The 19,770-nt window shown below is 37.3% G+C and overlaps 1 protein-coding gene across 5 annotated transcripts in view; it reads left to right on the top strand.

Annotated features, from left to right (window-relative positions):
- LOC123454689 (zinc finger protein 383-like) overlaps positions 1-10,006 on the top strand; it is a 57,506-nt gene extending 47,500 nt beyond the window's left edge. For 4 of the 5 annotated variants that reach the window (XM_045133514.1, XM_045133513.1, XM_045133511.1 and 1 more), the window contains one exon: positions 8,604-10,006. In XM_045133514.1, coding sequence (XP_044989449.1) covers positions 8,604-9,883 — 1,280 coding nt within the window. In that variant the 3' untranslated portion in view covers positions 9,884-10,006. The remainder of the gene's footprint in view (positions 1-8,603) is intronic. The other variant, XM_045133512.1, reaches the window with a different exon arrangement.
- The last annotated feature ends 9,764 nt before the right edge of the window (positions 10,007-19,770 follow it).

The following is a 19,770-nucleotide window of genomic DNA, read 5'->3' as shown; positions in this document are numbered from 1 at the left end:
TCAATACTGACTTTTCCAGTCCAAGATCATGATCTGTCTTCCCATTTCCCAATATCTTCTGTAATTTCTGTCTTGAGTGTTTTAAAATTTTTATCGTAGAGATCCTTCACTTCCATGGTTAGGTTTATTCCAAGGTACTTTATTTACTTATTTTTTTTTGATGCAGTAGTGAATGGAAGTGATTTTCAGACTTCATCATCTTTGTGTTTGTTGTTAGCATATAGCAAGGCTACTCATTTCGGTGTGTGTATATTGTATCCTGCTACATGGCCGTAAGTATTTATCAGCTCTCTCAATTTGCTGGTAGTCTTTGGGTCCTTTATGTATAGAATCATGTAATCTGTAAATAATGATAACTTGATCTCTTCCTTTCTAATTTATATCCCTTTTATGTGTGTCTTTTGCCTTATTACTATGGCTAAGTCTTCCAGTACTTTGTTAAATAAAAGTGGAGACAGTGGACACCCTTTTCTTGTTTCTGATTTTGGCAGAAAAGCTTCAGGTTTTTCTTCATTTAGTATTGTTGGCTGTAGATTTGTCATAAATAGCCTTATTGAGCCCGGCATGGTGGCACATGCCTTTCATTCCAGCATTTGGAAGGGAGAGGTAGGTGGATCACCATGAGTTTGAGGCCACCCTGAGACTTACATAGTGAATTCCATGTCAGCATTAGTTAGAGTGAAACCCTACCACAAGAAACCAAAAAATAAATAGATAAATTGTTGGGAGCCATTGTGTTTGCATTGACTCTGAGGTATGTTTGCATTAGGCTTGAAGGATTGAGTTGTGTGGCAATTTGCTTTTCTGGCATTATGAATTGTGACGTTATTGCTTAGAATGAACTCTTGACTGCTCTAGGTACATATGAGGAAGAAGTTACTTGCAGGATAAGACTTGTCTGTCTCATTATCTTTATTTAATCTTCTGTACCGAGAAGAGGCCAGTGTATCACTGCTGCCTCCTGAGAAGTGGTCAGGCATATGATTGTAAAGGAGGAGGAAGTTGTTCCAAAGGAAACGTGTGTAAAGGGCACTGGAAATTTATGTAATTGATTGACACTTGAGTGTGTATAAAAGTAAGCATGGAAAATAAATTGAGGCTTCTGTCCTAAGCTGGAGTCCTTCCTTACATCTTTGTCTCTTTTTTCTCTTTAATCCTCACTCCTCAACAGGTTCTGTTCAACTTTGCTGGAAGGCTGTGGCAATAAATAGCCTTTATTATGCTGAGATATGTTTCTTCTATTGCCAGTCTCTGTAAGACTTTTATCATGAAGGAGTGTTGGATTTTGTCAAATGATTTTTCTGCGTCTAATGAGATGATGATGTGATTTTTGTCCTTCAGTCCATTTATATAATGTATTATTGATTTGCATATATTGAATCATCCCTGCATCTCTGGGACAAAGCCTACTTGGGGTAAATGATCTTTCTGATATGTTCTTTTTTTTCCTTTTATTTTTTTTATTAACAACTTCCATGATTATAAAAAATACCCCATGGAAATACCCTCCTCCCCCCCACTTACCCTTTGAAATTCCACTCCCCATCATACCCCCTCCCCATCTCAATCACTCTCTTTTACTTTTGATGTCATGATCTTTTCCTCCTCTTATGATGGTCTTATGCAGGTAGTGTCAGGCATTGTGAGGCCATGGATATCCAGGTCATTTTGTGTCTGGAGGGAGCATGTTCTGATATGTTCTTAATTCTGTTTGCTAATAGTTTTGTTTGTTTGTTTGTTTTTCGAGGTAGGATTCCATTCCAGCCCAGGCTGACCTGGAATTAACTCCATATTCTCAGGGTGGCTCCAAACTCATGGAATCTTCCTACTTTTGCTTCCTGACTGCTGCTGGGATTAAAGGCATGCACCACCATGCCTGGCTTATTTGCTAATATTTTATTGATAATTTTTGTTCTGATCTGTAATTTTCTTTTATGGTTCTGTCTTTGTGTAGTTTTGGTATCAGGGTGATGCTGGCTTGGAGTTTGGTAGGATTCCTTCCTTTTCTGTTTTATGGAAAAGTTTGATTAGCATTGGTGTTAGTTCTTCCATGAAGGTCTGGTAAAGTTCACCAGTAAATCCATGTGGGCCTGGACATTTTTTAATTTTTTACTTTTTTTTTTAATAACTGCTTGTATCTCCATACTTGTTGTAAGTCTGTATAAGTGTTTAATCTCACCTTGATTTACTTTTGGTAGGTCATATACATCAAGAAAATCATCCATTTCTTTCAGATTTTCAAACGTAGTAGAGTGTATGTTGTTATACTATCACTGTGCTTTTTTGAATTTCTCGGGTATCTGTTGTGATGATGTTCTTTTCATCTCTAATTTTATTAATTTATGTCTCTTTTTGTTCTAAGAACCAACTCTTATTTGTTGTTGATGTTTGTTTCTATTTAATTAATTTCTACCCTACTCTTTATTATTTCTTCCCATGTACAATTTTTGGTTTGCCTTATTCTTCTTTTCTAACATCCTTAACATGAAACATTAAGTTGTTTACTAGCAACCTTTCGAGGTAGGGTCTCACTCTAGCCCAGGCTGACCTGGAATTCACTATGTAGTCTCAGGGTGGCTTCAAAATCATAACAATCCTTCTACCTTTGCTTCCCGAGTGCCGGGATTAAAGGTGTGTGCCACCACGACCAGCTCTAATTTCTTTTTTTTTTTAATATTATTTATTTATTTATTTATTTATTTGAGAGACACAGTCAGACAGAGGGGGAGAGAAGGAGAAAGAGAGAGAGAATGGGTGTGCCAGGACATCCAGCCACTGCAAACGAACTTCAGACACATGTGCCATCTTGTGCATTTGGCTTACGTGGGTACTGGGGAATGGAACCTAGGTCCTTTGGCTTTGCAGGCAAGTGCCTTAACCACTAAGCCATCTCTCCAGCCCCTCTAATTTCTTAATATAGCTACTTAAAGCTATGAATTTCCCTCTTAGTACTGCCTTCATTGTGTCCCAAATGTTTTAGTATGTTTTCTCATTATCATTGATTCTGTGAATTTTTAATTTCCTTCTTGATTTCTTCATTGACCCATTCATCACTTAGTAGTATGTATGCTCTATAGGTTTTCTTGCTATTGATTTGTAGTTTGATCCCGTTGTGATCAGATACAGTGCAAGAAATTATTTCAGTTTACCTGTATTTGTTAAGATCCACTTTGTGTCCTGATGTATGGCCTATTTTAGAGAATGTTCCATGTGCTGCTGAAAAGAATGTGTATTCTGTAGCATTTGGATGAAATGTCCTGTATATATCTGTTAGGTCCCTTTGTTCTATGACCTCATTTACTCCAAATGCATCTCTGTTTATTTTTCTTCCAGGATAACCTGACAGTTAATGAGAGTGGGGTGTTGAAGTCACCCACTACAACCACATTTGGTGTTATCTGTGACCTTAGTTCTAATAGTGTTTGTTTGATGAAATTGGGAGCCCCCATGTTAGGTGTATATATGTTTAAGATTGTAATGTCCTCCTGTTGGATTGTTCTTTTAATCAATATAAAGTGACCTTCCTTATCTTTCCTAACTAATGTTGGTCTGAAGTCTACCCTGTAAGGTATTAGGATAGTGAACCCTGCATGTTTTCTAGGCCCATTTGTTTGAAACATACTCACTTTTTAGTAGAAGTGTGTGTTTTGCTGTTTTTTGTTTTGTTTGTTTTGCATTTTCTCCTTTTGGCTACTCTGGCATGGTTTCTACACTGCCATCTTAACCTGTCTGGTTTTTGTTGTTGTTGTTTTATATTTTTTTCAAAGATCACATGGCTAACAGCTGCCTCTATATACATCTCATTCCATTGGTTCGTTTAGTCAATCTACATGTCTGTTTTGGGCCACTGCTGTGCTATTTTTGTTACTATAATTCTATAATATATTTACAAAGCATTTGGTAATGCCATGAGGCCACTGAAATGCTCTTCTTTTCAATGAATATGTCTCCAAATTGGTGTGTTTTTTTTAGCTTCTTCTATTAATGAATGAATGTTTATGTGCCCAATATTGTGTAGATATTGGGCAAGTGATGATACTCAGTTTTAGGTCACCAGTACATTAGCTCCCACATTTCCAGAAGACAGCATTCTAAAGCTTTTCCCTCCCCATCTTCTGGCCCCTAGATTATATCTGTCCATTTATTTGAAGTATTAGCTCAGCTTTGAAAGTTGTAATACAGCATTCTAACTTAGGGTTTAGTTCTCAACTCTGATTTAATGTTAAATACTTATTTTCTGCACTTTGATGACCTCTGTGTCTCCATAGTAGGTATCGACATCTGAAAAAAAATGGGTTTGAACAAAGGCAAGAACAGCACTACTGTTTAAGCACAACATGATAAATTAGTGGGCAACTTGGTGGGTATGACATCCCCATTTGTCCAAAGAAGTAACAGTCACCGCAGCCCCAGGCCATGACACTCTTAGCCTCAGTCTTTAGACTAGATTTCAGTACCAGACCTGAGTTCCTTCCAGTGGACCTCAGATCCAATCAGACAGCTCTTTGTTAACCCCATAATAGCCATGCTACCACCAATGGGCTCTTATTGCCTACAGAATTAGTTGTATAGCTTTCAGTATATTAGGCTGGTTAAGCCCTTTCGTGGCTTGACATTTTTTTATTCCTTCATCAGTTTTAACAGACAGTTTTACTGCTTATAACAATTTTGTTTTTATACACATACACACACACACACACACACACACACACACACACACATACATTAAATTTGGGGTTATATGTTATTCAGTATGATTCTGGCCTAGTGTTTGGGAATTTTAAGTCAGGTATTATTATGATTTTCCTGACTTTGTAACATTTTTTTCTTATTAGAATTTTTTGTTGTTGTTTTTCAAGGTAAGGTTTTGCTCTAGCTCAGGCTTACCTGAAATTCACTATGTAGTCTCTTGAACTCACTGCAATCCTTCTACCTCTGCCTTCTGAGTGCTGGGAGTAAAGGCATGAACACCATACCCAGCAAGAATTTTTTTTTAAGCATCTTGACTACAATATGGTACGGTGATATTATCATACTTATTTGGTGTTCTGTATTCCAATTTTCATTAGCTGTTCATTTCTTTCTCTAGTTTTAGAGTGTGTTTTTATTTTTCAAGGTAGGTTTCACTCTCGTCCAGGCTAGCCTATAGTTCACTATGTAGTCTCAGAGTGGCCTCGAACTCATGGTGATCCTCCTACTTCTGCCTCCCAAGTGGGAATAAAGGCATGCACCACCACGCCCAGCTTAGACTATGTTTTGATATAATGCAATTGATAAATTTTCTTTAATTCTTATCTCAGTTCCTCCTTTAACATGAATTTTTAGGTTTGGTCTTTTAAAAGTATCTCAGGAGTCTTAAGTACTTTAGTCATATTGCTTATTGCATCTGCATTAAAGTGTTTCTCTTCACATTATTCTTCCATAAGTGATTAATTTCCTTCATCACTTTTCTTTTAGATGATGTTTTCTACCATATTGCCATGTATTCTTACATCCCTTGTGACTTACCATTGGCTGTATTCTCCATTTTAGTAACTTTCCTATCTAGAACCTGAATGGTTCAGGGTCCTGAAATCTTGTTTGTTTGTTTGTATGTCAAGTTTCTCATCTTTGGTTTCCAATATTGAAGAAAGGTGAACCTGTGGATATGTAGATTATTGTTTCATGTTTTTTTTTTTGATAGTTCACATTTTGCTGAAGAATTTCTTATCCTGTTGTTATTTTACCTTTTCTGTTTTTTTTTTCTTTTATTAGTTTGCCTACTTAATTTACCTAAGTTTGTCTACTTCGTTGCCTTCTCTTGGAATTATGTCTCCTGCTCTTTAAGACTTGTTGACTTCAGTAACATGTTTAATGAATTTACTGCAGTCCTGATGTAGACTTCTCTTGGGTCACTGATAAAGTCCAGAGATAGTAGCATCTGCTTCAGGGTTTCACAATACAGTTTACAGTTTTCAGTGGAGTAATTAGCCCTATCAATATTAAACTATTTTGGGTTGTTGTTGTTTTTCAAGGTAGAGTTTGTTCTATCTCAGGCTGACCTGAAATTCTTATGCAATCCTAGGCTAGCCTTCAACTCACAACAGTCCTCCTTCTGCCTTCCAAGTGCTAGGATTAAAGGCATGCAGCACCTCACCTGGCAATATTAAACTATTGAAATGTAAAAGAATGGAAAAGTGTGGTGAATGTAATAATTAAGAATGAGAACTGAAGTGTATGTGGCCAGGTGTTTTCTAATTTATGATCTTTAGTAAGCATGTGACTACATGTAGCCCATAATTGCTAAGAATGTAGCCCAAAACTGCATCATAGACTTAAGACATTATGATTATTATTGCAAGTTTGGATATGTCAAGGCCAGTCTTTTGGGTTTGCCTGAAAGAAAAATTAATTGCATAGTTCTCAAAAGTGAACTTTGTATATGACCAAGTCACTATACCATGTTAAAAAAATACCTCACACTTGGGCTGGAGAGATGGCTTAGCAGTTGAGTCACTTGCCTGCAAAGCCAAAGGGCCCAGGTTCAGTTCCCTAGTACCCATGTAAACCAGATACACAAAGGTGGTGATGAGTCTGGAGTTTATTTGCAGTGGCTAGAATCCCTGATATATCCATTGTCTCCCTTCCTTTCTCTCTCTCCCTCTTCCTCTCTGATTCCATAGCAGGGGCATCCTCATTAGCAAGTTACAACCTTTCCTCTAATCCTTTTGTTGTTGTTGATGGTGTTGTTTTGAGGTAGGGTCTCTCTGTCCTGGAATTTACTATGTTGTCTCAGGGTGGCCTTATATTTGTCGTGATCCTCCTTCCTGTGCCTTCTGAGTGCTGCAGTTAAAGGTAGTCTTTCCACACCCAGGACTTTTTGTGTCTAGGATTATGAAGGCATATGGAAGGCGTGACCAACTGAATAACATTGTGTGCAGTCAAGACACTGTGCTTTGTTCCCCAGTGCACCTCTGGTTATCCCGCATACCTTTCTGTACAGTGACATAGGGTAACATTTTCTGTTGAATATCATGTCTAAGGCTCTGCTTCCTGAGCCATACCTCAGTGATAAACTCTATCACCTAAGCTTCTCCAAGACACTCTGTGTCTTCAGGACTTGTTGCCAGTTTGCACCTTGGACTTTGTAGTTCAGGCTGTCCTAGATGTTACCATTGTTGTTTAGAGGAAGAACATTTACTGTGGGATTATGTAACAAATTGTCTTATTTTATGATATTATTGGCATTGTGATATTTTGTCATAATTCTAGAGTTCATTTAAATCATTATAGTCCGGAAATTATTCCTGGGTATTTGGATTTTGGGTTTTTTTGTTTTGTTTTTTGAGGTATGGTCTTGCCTTACTTCATGCTGACCTGGAATGCAGTATGTAATGTCAGGTTGGCTCCATATTCAGAGCAATCTTGACCTCCTACGTACTGTGATTAAAGCCATTCACCACCACACCTGGCTGTGTATCTGTTTTATATAGCTATAGCAATCATAAGTTCTTTCTCTTACCATCATGCTAATATCTTCATGCTGATATGTTTTCATATTATAAATAAAAGGTCTTGCCAGGCGTGGTGGCGCATGCCTTTAATCCCAGCACTCGGGAGGCAGAGGTAGGAGGATTGCTGTGAGTTCGAGACCACCCTGAGACTCCATAGTGAATTCCAAGTCAGCCTGGGCTAGAGTGAGACCCTACCTCGAAAAACCAAAATAAATAAATAAATGAAAGGTCTTCACATTCATCCATGCAGTAAGATAATATAATTGTTAAGTTATTTTCCTTTGTTTGTGTTTGGCAAATGCATTATCACATTATTACCAACAACTATTTTTATGGTAGCATAGACAAACATCCTTACCAAAAAAAAAAATAACACAAGGTATACATAGAATCTGTAATGTTAGGAATGCACACGTAAGAAAAATAGGGAATATAGGTAATTTATGATGGGCACAAGAACTTAAGGATAAAATTATCCCATGTATAACACACCCATGACATTTCTACCCAAAGGACCAAGAACTTCCAGAATGTCTGGAAAATATTTTCTGTTTCCCAGTTAATTTAGAGGAATCTGATACTTCTGTGGAGAAATACTCTGTCAAGTTTGGGGGAAAAAAGGCTTTCCTAATACAAGAATTTTGAATACAGTGAATATACTTCACCATTGGTAGTTTTAAATTTTTATTATTTTATTGATTTGAGAGACAGAGGATGCAGAGAAAGGGAGAAGGAGTGAGAGAATGGGTGCACCAGGGCCTCTAGCCACAGCAAATGAACTCCAAATACAGGCACCATCTTGTGCATATGGCATACATGGGTAGTAGGGAATTGAACCTGTGTCCTTAGGCTTCACAGGAAAGCACCATAACTACTAAGTCATCTCTCCAGCCCCAAGTTAACTACTCTTCACCAGTTTCTATAGAAAGTAGAGGTCATTTGCCCAGTGTTCATTATTGCTCCATCAACTTAAATTTATATGTTGTGCCAGTCATGGAATCATATAAATATGATGACCCATTTATAAATGTCTGTGTTAACAATATAAGAAGTTGAATGTTTTGGAAAATTAAAAGTCTGACACTAATATCTCTCTCTTTAATTTCTCAGATACTTGTATTGGAAAAGAAACATATCTAGACCATAAGTTTCTGAATGAGATACATTATGGATCAAAACCTATTAATCATCTGCAAATTAATTTTACAGAGAAAAGTTCTTGTGCAAAAGACTTGGGTCACTGTTCAGAGCTTACTGTCCAAGAGCATATCAATATTCAAGAGAAACCTTATGAAGATAAAGATTGTGAGAAATCTTTAAATGTACATTTCAGCTTGAATCAAAACCACAGACCTTTCACAGGGAAGAAACAACTCAGAGGTAAAGACTGTAATGAATATTTTGCTTACTCTCCAAATATCCTTTTGCACCAAACAATCACCAGGGATGAGAAGCCAAAAAAAAGCAAGAAGTGCAGAACCTATTTAAATACTTGCTCAGATTTCACTGGACAATTGAGAACCCAGAATGAAGAAAAACTCTACAAATGCACAAAATGTGGTAGGTCCTTTAAGACGTCTTCATGCCTTAATAACCATTACAGAATCCATGCTGGAGAGAAACCTTTCAAATGTAGGGAATGTAACAAATTCTTTACCTGGTTCTCAAGTCTAATGAGACATCAGAGAATTCATACTGGAGAGAAACCTTTCAAATGCAAGGACTGTGACAAATCTTTTAATCTGTTCTCAAACCTTAGAACACATCAAAGAATTCATACTGGAGAGAAACCTTTCAAATGCAAGGAATGTGACAAATCCTTTACCCAGTTTTCTCATCTAATCACACATCAGAACATTCATACTGGAGAGAAGCCTTTTCAATGCCAGCAATGTGAAAAGTCCTTTACGCAAGTCTCACATCTTAGAACACACCAGAAAATTCATACTGGAGAAAAACCTTTCAAGTGTAAGGACTGTGGCAAATCCTTTACTTTGTTATCAAATCTTAGAACACATGGGAGAATTCATACTGGTGAGAAACCCTACAGATGTAAAGAATGTGGAAAATCCTTTTCTCATTGTTCATACCTTAGAATACATGAGAGAACACATACTGGAGAGAAACCTTTCAAATGTAAGGAATGTGAAAAATCCTTCTACCAGTTGTCACATCTTAGATCCCATCAGAAAACTCATACTGGAGAGAAAGCTTTCAAATGCAAGGAATGTGATAAGTTATTTACCCATTATTCATCATTGAGAAGACATCACATAATTCACACTGAAGAGAAACCCTACAGCTGTAAAGCATGTGGTAAATCCTTTAACAGGTTGTCAAATCTTCATACCCATCAGAAAATCCATACTGAAGAGAAATCAACACAGTAAATTCTCTCTGAATTAAGACTGCATACAGCTATTTTAAAAATCAGGAATATGGGGGTTGAAGAGATGGTGTAGTAGTTAAGGCACTTGCCTGCAAAGACTAAGGACCCAGGTTCAATTGCTCAGAAACACATAAGCCAGATGCACAAGGTGGCGCATGTGTCTGGAGTTCATTTGCACTGTCTGGAGCCCCTGGCATGTCCTTTCTGTCTCTCTCTCTAAAATAAATAAATCTTTAAAAAAAAATCATGAATGTGAAAAATCTTTAAGTAGATATGTCACATGTTAGTTTGAAAGAATATGTAGGAAAAAAATTGCTGTGTATGCCAAAAAGGTGGGTAAGCATTTAATCAACTTCAATTCTAACAAACAATAAGAAATTCATACCAAGCCGGGCGTGGTGGCGCACGCCTTTAATCCCAGCACTTGGGAGGCAGAGGTAGGAGGATCGCTGTGAGTTCAATGTCACCCTGAGACTACATAGTGAATTCCAGGTCAGCCTGGGCTAGAGTGAGACCCTACCTCAAAAAACACCAAAAAAAAAAAAAAAAAAAAAGAAATTCATACCAGAGTGAAGTGAGATAATAGCCATTGTAGATATTTTGCAAAGCCAGACTATTATAAACAACAAAATCAAAACTGGTATTTTAATTATTTGTATGTTATTGAACATAATATCACTATTAAGGTAGACATAATAATTTCTCTAGAAACATTTTAAACATTATCACCATTGTAGGTTTTTAAAGACAAATGGTACAAAATATATTTGAGAGAAACAATCTTTTCAGTGCTGTTAATTTGCATTAACTTAGTCAAGCACACTGGTTTTATTTTGTTTGTTTGTTTTGGTTTTTCGAGGTAGGGTCTCTCTCTTGTCCAGGCTGTCCTGGAATTAACTCTGTAGTCTCAGGGTTGCCTTGAACTCACAGTGATCCTCCTACCTCTGCCTCCCAAGTGCTGGGATTAAATGCGTGCACCACCACACCCGGCAAGCATACTGTATCTTAAAATGATTTTAACTGTGTATATTTTGATTTCATTTCAGCCAATAAATGTTACATAATTTATATGTTCTTCTAGAACGTCCATGAAATATATTATCTTGCACCAACTTTAAATGTTATACTTTTCCTATGTATTTAAGCATAGAGAGACAAGGTTAATGTCATATAATCAGACAACACCAGGCAATATTAACATACATTAAAGTCATCTTCATGTTACTTGGGCAAATATCCAACTATACACAGATTGCTGAAGGAAAGGATTCTATTTCAGGCTTACACAGTCCAGGGGTACACCATTTATGGCTATCATTCATAAATACAAGCAGAGAGAAGCAAGTGCAGCAAGCAGTTGCCAATACCAACAAGGCACAACCACCAGAGCGCAAACTGTTCTGAACACACACAGTAGAGCTGGACTCAAAATCCACCCAAAGATCACCTTAGGGCTGAGCGCCAGAATCTGCTCCCAGTGACACAGCCTTCTAGGGGCTGTTTGCTTGGGTACTGTTGATGCCAGATTTTGAGGTTCAGAGGAGAAATCATGAATTATGACATTTAGGGTAAATTGGTTTCTATTTAAAGGCTTTGGCACTTATCCATGCATGTAGAAGACAGGAGCTAGAAGCCCATGATAAACAGGTTGGAGTAAACATTCACAAACTCACATGGGGGCAAAATATAAAAGCATCAGCCCTGTACCTCCAAATAGGAGAAAGTTAAAGATTATGTGGGGAATGGATTCAGAGCACCACAGCACATAACAAGACATACCAATGTTGGGCAGGAGGGATGGCTTAGTGGTGTAGGCGCTTGCCTGTTAAGCCAAAGGACCCAGGTTGAATTCCCTAGGACCCACGTAAGCCAGATGCACAAGGAGGCACATGCTTCTGGGGTTGGATTGCAGTGGTTGGAGGCCCTGGCACACACATTCTCCCTCTTTCTCTGTCAAATAAAAATATTTTTTAAAGAATGATACAGATGTTGGAAAATGAGTAATATAAAAAGACAGGGGAGCTATTATATATGCAGTAGACTTGATTCAGAGTAAAATGTAAAAAACGTATCTGGAAACAAGTGTGTGTCAAATGGTGGAACTGAACAGGGATCACCCAGGCAGGCTGAGAAAGGAAGGACAGACCCTTATTCAGTGTTTAGATGGAAACAGCAGGGGTCATTCAGGTGGAAAAAAGAGAAGAGAATCTCTTCCCTTTCAAATCAAAGCCCAAAGAGGATTAAGAAGTAATGAAGAACACATATATCAAAGATGAATCATACATGTAGTCAAAGTGAAAAGCCACCCCTCACAGAGAGACAAAAGAACTCCAGCAGGCAAATATCCTAAGGAGGCTGACAGGCGAGATCTCCTTTTGTGTCTTCAGACTCAGGTATATAAGGGGAAGACCTGGTTTGTTCATGGATTCAGGGACTGACTGAAACACTAGTCCACCTGGGAAGTGGAGGTGCTAGATTGGGATACTCTACAGCCATGTGGATGAATCTGGACCAGGTTCTGAATTCCAATTCTGCCAAGGCAGGTTAGGATCTGTTTCTAACTAAAGCATATTTTAAAAAACAGTGTTTTTCTCATCTCCTTTACTGTTTTATTAAACTTTCCATTGTGTGGAAAATAATTCTAAAATGAAGTAAAGTTAAGAAACATTTATTTTGTTCCAGACAGTCCATGATCCTTCAAGACCATTGATCTGGACTTGTAGTGAGACAAATATAACTGTATGGGAAGCACAGGATAGAGTAGACTATTGTAACAGACAGGCTAAAGATGAAAGGGAGAGAAAATGGGAAAAGGGAGAGAAAAAAAAAACTGCAGAATAAATTCCTAATTCCAAAATTCATGATTTAGAAAGAAATTCACCTGAAAAATAAGAGAACTTTTTTTTCTTTTTTTTTTTTTTTGGTTTTTCGAGGTAGGGTCTCACTCTGGCTCAGGCTGACCTGAAACTTTTTTTCTATATTGTGTATCATATTCTCTCACAAGTTCAGTATTTCTAGCTACAGTTTTAGCTAAGTGGTATCACACTTGCTCAGAAACTAGAAAGCCCAGGTTTTGATTCCAAGCATGGCCAACAATATACCAAGGTCTCAAAACCACCTTATAGAAAACATGTGTTATTGCATATTGTGCATGTGATAACTAGTACATTACTTGCATTGCAACAGTTGTAAGTCTTGCATGGTCAACTCAGATTTTTTTTTGTTTAACATTTTTAATTTTTTATTTCTTTATTGATAACTTCCATAATTATAGACAACAACTCATGGTAATTCCCTGCCTCCCCCACCCCCTGCCCACTCTACCCTTTGCAACTCCATTCTCCATCATACATACATGTAGACAGACACCAGCAGACATTACACCTCTAGAGCTCATGACTACTGCTGTTGTAGGTTTTCAGTATCAGGGATGTATTCCCTCCCATGGAGCAGGTCTCCAGTCCAACTAGAGGGCAGATGATTTTCACGACAGCAGATGCGCCACTATTGCACCCATTGGCTCATGTGGCCTGGCTGGCCAAGTAGAAGGCTTGCAGTTTCCACTGTTGAGGATCTTCACTGGTGATTTCTCTCTCCCATTGAGCTGCATGCAGCATGGCTTTTTCCAGCTTTCAGCTGGTCTACATGGAAGAGGTTTTCAGCTCAGCTCCAGCAGGATTTCTCAGTTACCTGGCAGCCCAAGTATGTGGAGTCTTCAGCAATACAGTCTTACCATCTATTCCTGGCAGAAAACCAAGGGCCTCAGCAATGGCCTGTAATGTTTTGGGGACATCAGGGACCTCCCTGACCAACAACTCATTGGAAGGTATTCTATCCCTGGCACTGAAAATTTTCTGGTAATAATCTATGGCTCCTGAATGCTCCATTGTCCAAAAGAGTAGGTTTCATTTGACTTATTTGTATCTTCCTATATCTTCATTAGCCCTCCCTCCACCTTTCCTTTACTCAATCTCTCCCTCTAGCCTCACTTAGGCATTTTAGCCTCCATTAATCTGTTCTTCCACTTACATATATACAATACCATCCTATTAAGTCCTCCTCCTCCCGCCCAAAATCTCCTTTCTATCTTACCGGCCTCTGGTACTGACTTTTCCTGCTACTCACATAGACGTCCAATCATTTGTAGCTAGGATCCACCTATGAGAGAGAACATGTGATGTTTGGCTTTCTGGACCTGGGTTACCTCATTATGTATAATACTTTCCACATCCATCCATTTTCCTGGAAATTTCATAACTTCATTTTCTTTACTGCTGAGTAGAACTCCATTGTGTAAATGTGCCACATCTTCATTATCTACTCATCAGCTGAGGGACATCTAGGTTGGTTCCATTTCCTAGCTATTGTGAACAGAGCAGCAATAAACATGGTTGAGCAAATAAGGTAGTGAGAAGAGTCCATAGGACTCATAGGATATGTCTAGGAGTGGTATAGCTGAGTCATAATGGTAAATCTATTTTTAGCTGTCTCAGAACCCTCCAATTGATTTCCACAGTGACTGGACCAGATTGCATTCACACCAACAGTATAGAAGGGTTCATTTTCCACATCCTCACCAGCATTTATGGTCATTTGTTTTCATGATGGTAGCCAATAAGACAGGAGTGAGATGGAATCTAGATGTAGTTTTAACATTTATTTCCCTGATGACTAGGGATGTAGAACATTTTTTAGATGTTTATATGCCATCTGTATTTCTTCTTTTGAGAACTCTATTTAGTTCCATAGCCAATCTTTTAAAATTTTTTTGGGTTCATTTACTTTTTATTTTTGGTTCATTTTTATTTATTTATTTGAGAGCAACAGACAGAGAAAGAGGCAGAGAGAGAGAGAGAGAATGGGTGCGCCATGGCCTCCAGCCACTGCAAATGAACTCCAGATGTGTGCGACCCTTGTGCATCTGGCTAACATGGGTCTTGGGGAATCAAGCCTCGAACCGGGGTCCTTTGGCTTCACAGGCAAGCGCTTAACTGCTAAGCCATCTCTCCAGCCCATAGCCAATCTTTTAATTGGGTTGTTTGATTTCTTATTACTCAATTTTTTGAGTTTTGCTCTATTCTGTTCCATTGATCTATATGTCTTTTTTTTGTGCCAGTACCATGCTGTTTTTGTTATTATGGCTCTGTAATGTAGGTTAAAATCAGGTATGGTGATACCTCCAGTCTTATTTTTATTGCTCAAAATTGTTTTAGGTGTTTGAGGTTTTTTTGTACTTCCAAATTAATTTTTGGAATATTTTCTATTTCTATGAAGTATGCCATTGGAATTTTGATGGGGATTGCATTAAATGTGTACATTGCTTTCAGTAAGATTGTCATTTTCACAATACTGATTCTTCTGATCCAAGAACAAAAGATGTCTTTCCATTTCTTAGGGTCTTCTGCAATTTCTGTCTTGAGTGTTTGAAAGTTTTCATTGTAGAGATCCTTCACTTCCTTGGTAAGGTTTATTCCAAGGCACTTTATTTTTTGATGCAATTGTGAATGGGAGTGATTCTCTCTGTGTTTGTTGTTAGCATATAGGAAGGCTACTGCTTTCTGTGTGTTTATTTTGTATCCTGCTACATGGCTATAGGTTTTTATCATCTCTAACAGTGTTTTGGTAGAATCTTTAGGGTCCTTTATGTACAGAATTGTGTCATCTGCAAATAATAACTTGATCTCTTCTTGTCCAATTTGTATCCCTTTTATGTGTCTCTTGCCTTATTGCTATAGCTAAGACTTCCAATACTATATTAAATAAAAGTGGGTACAGTGGACGCCCTTGTCTTGTTCCTGATGTTAGTGGAAAAACTTCAAGTTTCTCTCCATTTAGTAATAGTTGGCTCTTGGCTTGTCATAAATAGACTTTATATGTTGAGATGTTACTTCTATTCCCAGTTGCTGTACGACTTTTATCATAAAGGGATGTTAGATTTTGTTGAATGCTTTTTCTGCATCTAATGAGATGATCGTATGATTTTTTTGTCCTTCAGTCCATTTATATAATATATTATATTCATAGATTTGCATATGTTGAATCATCCCTGCATCTTGGGATAAAACCTACTTGGTCAGTGTGAATGATCTTTCTGATATATTGTTGTACTCTCTTTGGCAATATTTTGCTGAGAATTTTTGAATCTATCTTCATGAGGGAGACTGGTCTGTAATTTTCTTTTTTTGTTCTATCTTTGCCTGATTTTGGTATCAGGGTGATGTTGGCTTCATAGAAGTACTTTGGTAGGATTACTTCCTTTTCTATTTATGGAAAAGTTTAAGAAGCATTGGTGTTAGTTCTTCCATGAAGGGTCTGGTAAAATTTACCAGTGAATCCATCTGGACCTGGACTTTTGTTAGTTGGGAGATTTTTCATAAATGCTTAGATCCCCAAACTTGTTATAGGTCTATTTAAGTGGTTAATCTCATCTTTATTTAATTTAGGAAGGTCATATAAATCAAGGAAATCATCAATTTTTTCAGATTTTCAAACTTAGTGGAGTATATGTTCTTAATATAAGTACCTGTGATATTTTTGAATTTCTCTTGTATCTGTTGGGATGGTGTCTTTTTTATCTCTAATTTTATTAATTTGTGTCTTTCCTCTCTTTCTTTTGGTCAGATTTGCTAATGGTTTATCAATTCTGTTTATCCTTTGAAAGAAAGAGCCAACCCTTTGTTTCATTGATCCTTTTTTTTTTTTTTTTTAAGTTTCTGTTTCATTAATTTCTGCCCTGGTTTATTATTTCTTCCTGTCTACTGATTTTTGGTTTGCCTTATTCTTCTTTTTCCAAGGCTTTAAGGTGATACATTAAGTTGTTTACTTGTGACCTAATTTCTTAATGTAGGCACTTAAAGCTATAAATTCTGTCTTAGGACTGCCCTCATTGTGTTCCAAAGGTTTTGGTATGTTAGGTTCTCATTATCATTTGACTGTGTGAATTTTTTGATTTCCTTCTTCATTGACCCATTCCTCATTTGGTAGTGTATTGCTTAGTTTCCCTGATTTTGTGTATGCTCTATAGCTTTTCTTTCTATTAATTTGTGGTTTGATCCCATTGTGATCAGATAAGAGTGCAAGGAATTATTTCAATTTTCCTGTATTTGTTAAGATTTGCTTTGTGTCCTAATATATGATCTGTTTTAGAGAATGTTCCATGTGTTACCAAAAAGAATGTGTATTCTGTGGCATTTGGATGAAATGTCCTGTATATCTGTTAGGTCCATTTGCTCCATAACCTTATTTAATCCAGATGCATCTCTGTTTATTTTTTGTAATGTCTTGCTGTTAGAGTGACTGTTATTATCATTCCTATCTAATGTTGGCCTGAACTCTACTTTGTCAGATATTAGGATAGTGACCCCTGCTTGTTTTCCAGGCCCATTTGCTTGAAACACCGTTTTACCCCAAGATACTGTCCATCCTTCATAGAAAAGTGAGTTTCTTGGAGGCAACAAATTGAAGGATCCTGATCTTTAACCCTGTCTGCAAACCTATGTCTTTTGGTTTGGGAATTGAGGCTGTTGATACTAACTATTATTATTGAAAGGTGTGTATTTATTTTTTTACCATTTTTCATTTTTTGTAGATCTCATTTTATCTTTGCTCTTTTGTATTAACTGGTTTGTGTGTAATACAGGTTGTCCCCCCCCCCCCAGGTTCCTTATATGTGTGCTTTATTTTCTCTTCAGCATGGTGGATCTTGTCAAGTATTTTCTGTAGAGCTGGTTTTGTCTTCAAATATTCCTTTACCCTGCTTTTGTTGTGGAATGTCCTTATTTCTCCGTCTGTTTGAATGGATAGCTTTGCAGGATGAAGCAACCTTGGTTGACACTTATCTTTCAGAACTTGGAATACATCATCTCAAGCCCTTATGGCTTTTAAAGTTTGTGTTGAGTTATCTGCTGTGATCCTGATGGGCTGGCTTTTGTATGTGACTTGATTTTTCTCTAGCTGCTTTCAATATATTTTCTTTGGTTTGTATTTTTGGTAGTTTAATTATAATATGGCAAGAAGTTCTTTCCAGGTTTTGTCTGCTTGGTGTTCTAAAGGCTTCCTGTATTTGCATTGGCATCTCCTTCCCAGTTTGGGGGAAGTTTTCTTCTGTGATTTTGTTTAAAACCCCAACTGTGTCTTTGGAGTAAAATTCTTCTCCTCCTATAATACCCTGAAATCTTATGTTTGATCTTTTCAAGCTGTCCCAAATGTCTTGAAATTTCCATTCATACTTTCCTATTAGTTTGTCTTTCTCTTTGTTAGACTTTATTAGATCTGCCACCTGGACTTCTAGTTTAGATATTCTGTCCTCTCCTCCATCCACTCTACTGGTGTGATTTTCTTTTTCTTTCTTTTTTTTCTTTTTTTTTAATTTCACTGACTTTGTTCTTCATTGCTAGTATTTCTGACTGGTTTTTATTTAATATTTCTGTTTCCTTATTATGTCTTATATTGACCTCCTTATTTCATTAAATTTGTTTCCTGTGTCTTCTTTGATTCCTTTGATTTTCTCTTTGATTTCTTTGAACATATTTATAATCATTCCTTTGAAATTTTTCTCAGGCATTTCCTCTGAATCAGTCTCACTGGAGGTCATTTCTGATGCATTAATAATTTTTGGTGGAGTTATATTGTCTTAACTTTTTGTGTTCCTTGTATTATAATGTAGAGATTTTTTCATCTTGAATTAGTTTAATGTTTGTATTTTCTAATTAGCTGCAGTATTATTAGATGTATCAGTCAATCTGATGTTATATGTCTTCAAGGTAGGAACTTAAGGTAGGTGCTAGGTGTGGCTCTGAAGACTCTTAGAGTAACTACAAAAGTGACCCTAGTTGTTGGGTTTGCCTGCTATAAGAGTATTCAAGTAGGCTGAGTGGAACAAAATACAAGTAGATTCTAAAATTTAACTAAACAATCTACACATTCAAAGAGAAACAGCACAAAATATTTATGCAAGAGTAGGTATTATGACAACCAGATCCTCTATCAAAGTCCAAGTCCATTAGAATGTGTGTTGTCTCACACTCTTAATCTTGTCAATTAGGAGGCTAAGATTTCTGGTCTATTGAGGGTTCCAAATCAGCTTGTGACCAAGTGAGACCCTTCCCTAAGGAAGGACAGAAGAGGAAGCCCTCCCTCTTGTGCTCACGATCTTCTTCCTCACATGCCACTCCCTTGGTCCCTGCCACCTTCTCTTTGTGTTTCTTGAGTTTGTGAGGAGGCGGCTGGTGGGAGTGGAAACTCCCCTCACCTCATTCTGCCAGTTCTGGAGCCACTTCTGCCTGCTTCTGTGGGCTCTACATGCTCTGAATCTCTCCTACTTCTCTACTTCTGTTTATAGTTTCTTATACACCTCACCTTTTAGTAGAAGACTGTATTTTGCTGCTTTTTTTCCCTCCCCTAGGCTGTTTTGGCATGGTACCTATGCCACCATCTTAAGCAGATCCTCTTATTATGATGCTGGGATTTTTATTGGTATTGTGTTAATTTGTATATTACTTTTAGTAGAATTGCCATTGGTACAATATTAATTCTACCTATCCAAGAGCATGGTATATTGTTGCATCTTTTTATGTCCTCTTCAGTTTCTTTCTTGAGTGTTTTTATGTTTTTATTATATAGATCTTTCACACCCTTGGTATTTGATTTTTTTTTTTTTTCATGACTATTGAAAATGGGACCTCCTCACTGACTTCCTTCTCTTTTATGTTTGTCATTTGATTATAGGAAGGCTACTGATTCTTGTGTGTTGATATTGTTGTTGTTTTTGAGGTAGGGTTTTGCTGTATCTCAGTCTGACCTGGAATTCACTATATAGTCTCAGGGTGGCCTTGATCTCATCACAAATCTCCTACCTCTGTCTCCCAAGTGCTGGATTGAAGGCGTACA

The sequence above is a fragment of the Jaculus jaculus genome, chromosome 14 (assembly GCF_020740685.1).
Source record: "Jaculus jaculus isolate mJacJac1 chromosome 14, mJacJac1.mat.Y.cur, whole genome shotgun sequence".
NCBI lineage: Eukaryota > Metazoa > Chordata > Mammalia > Rodentia > Dipodidae > Jaculus > Jaculus jaculus.
The sequence above is the reverse complement of the archived record's forward strand: the minus strand, read 5'-3'. Positions and strand labels throughout refer to the sequence as shown.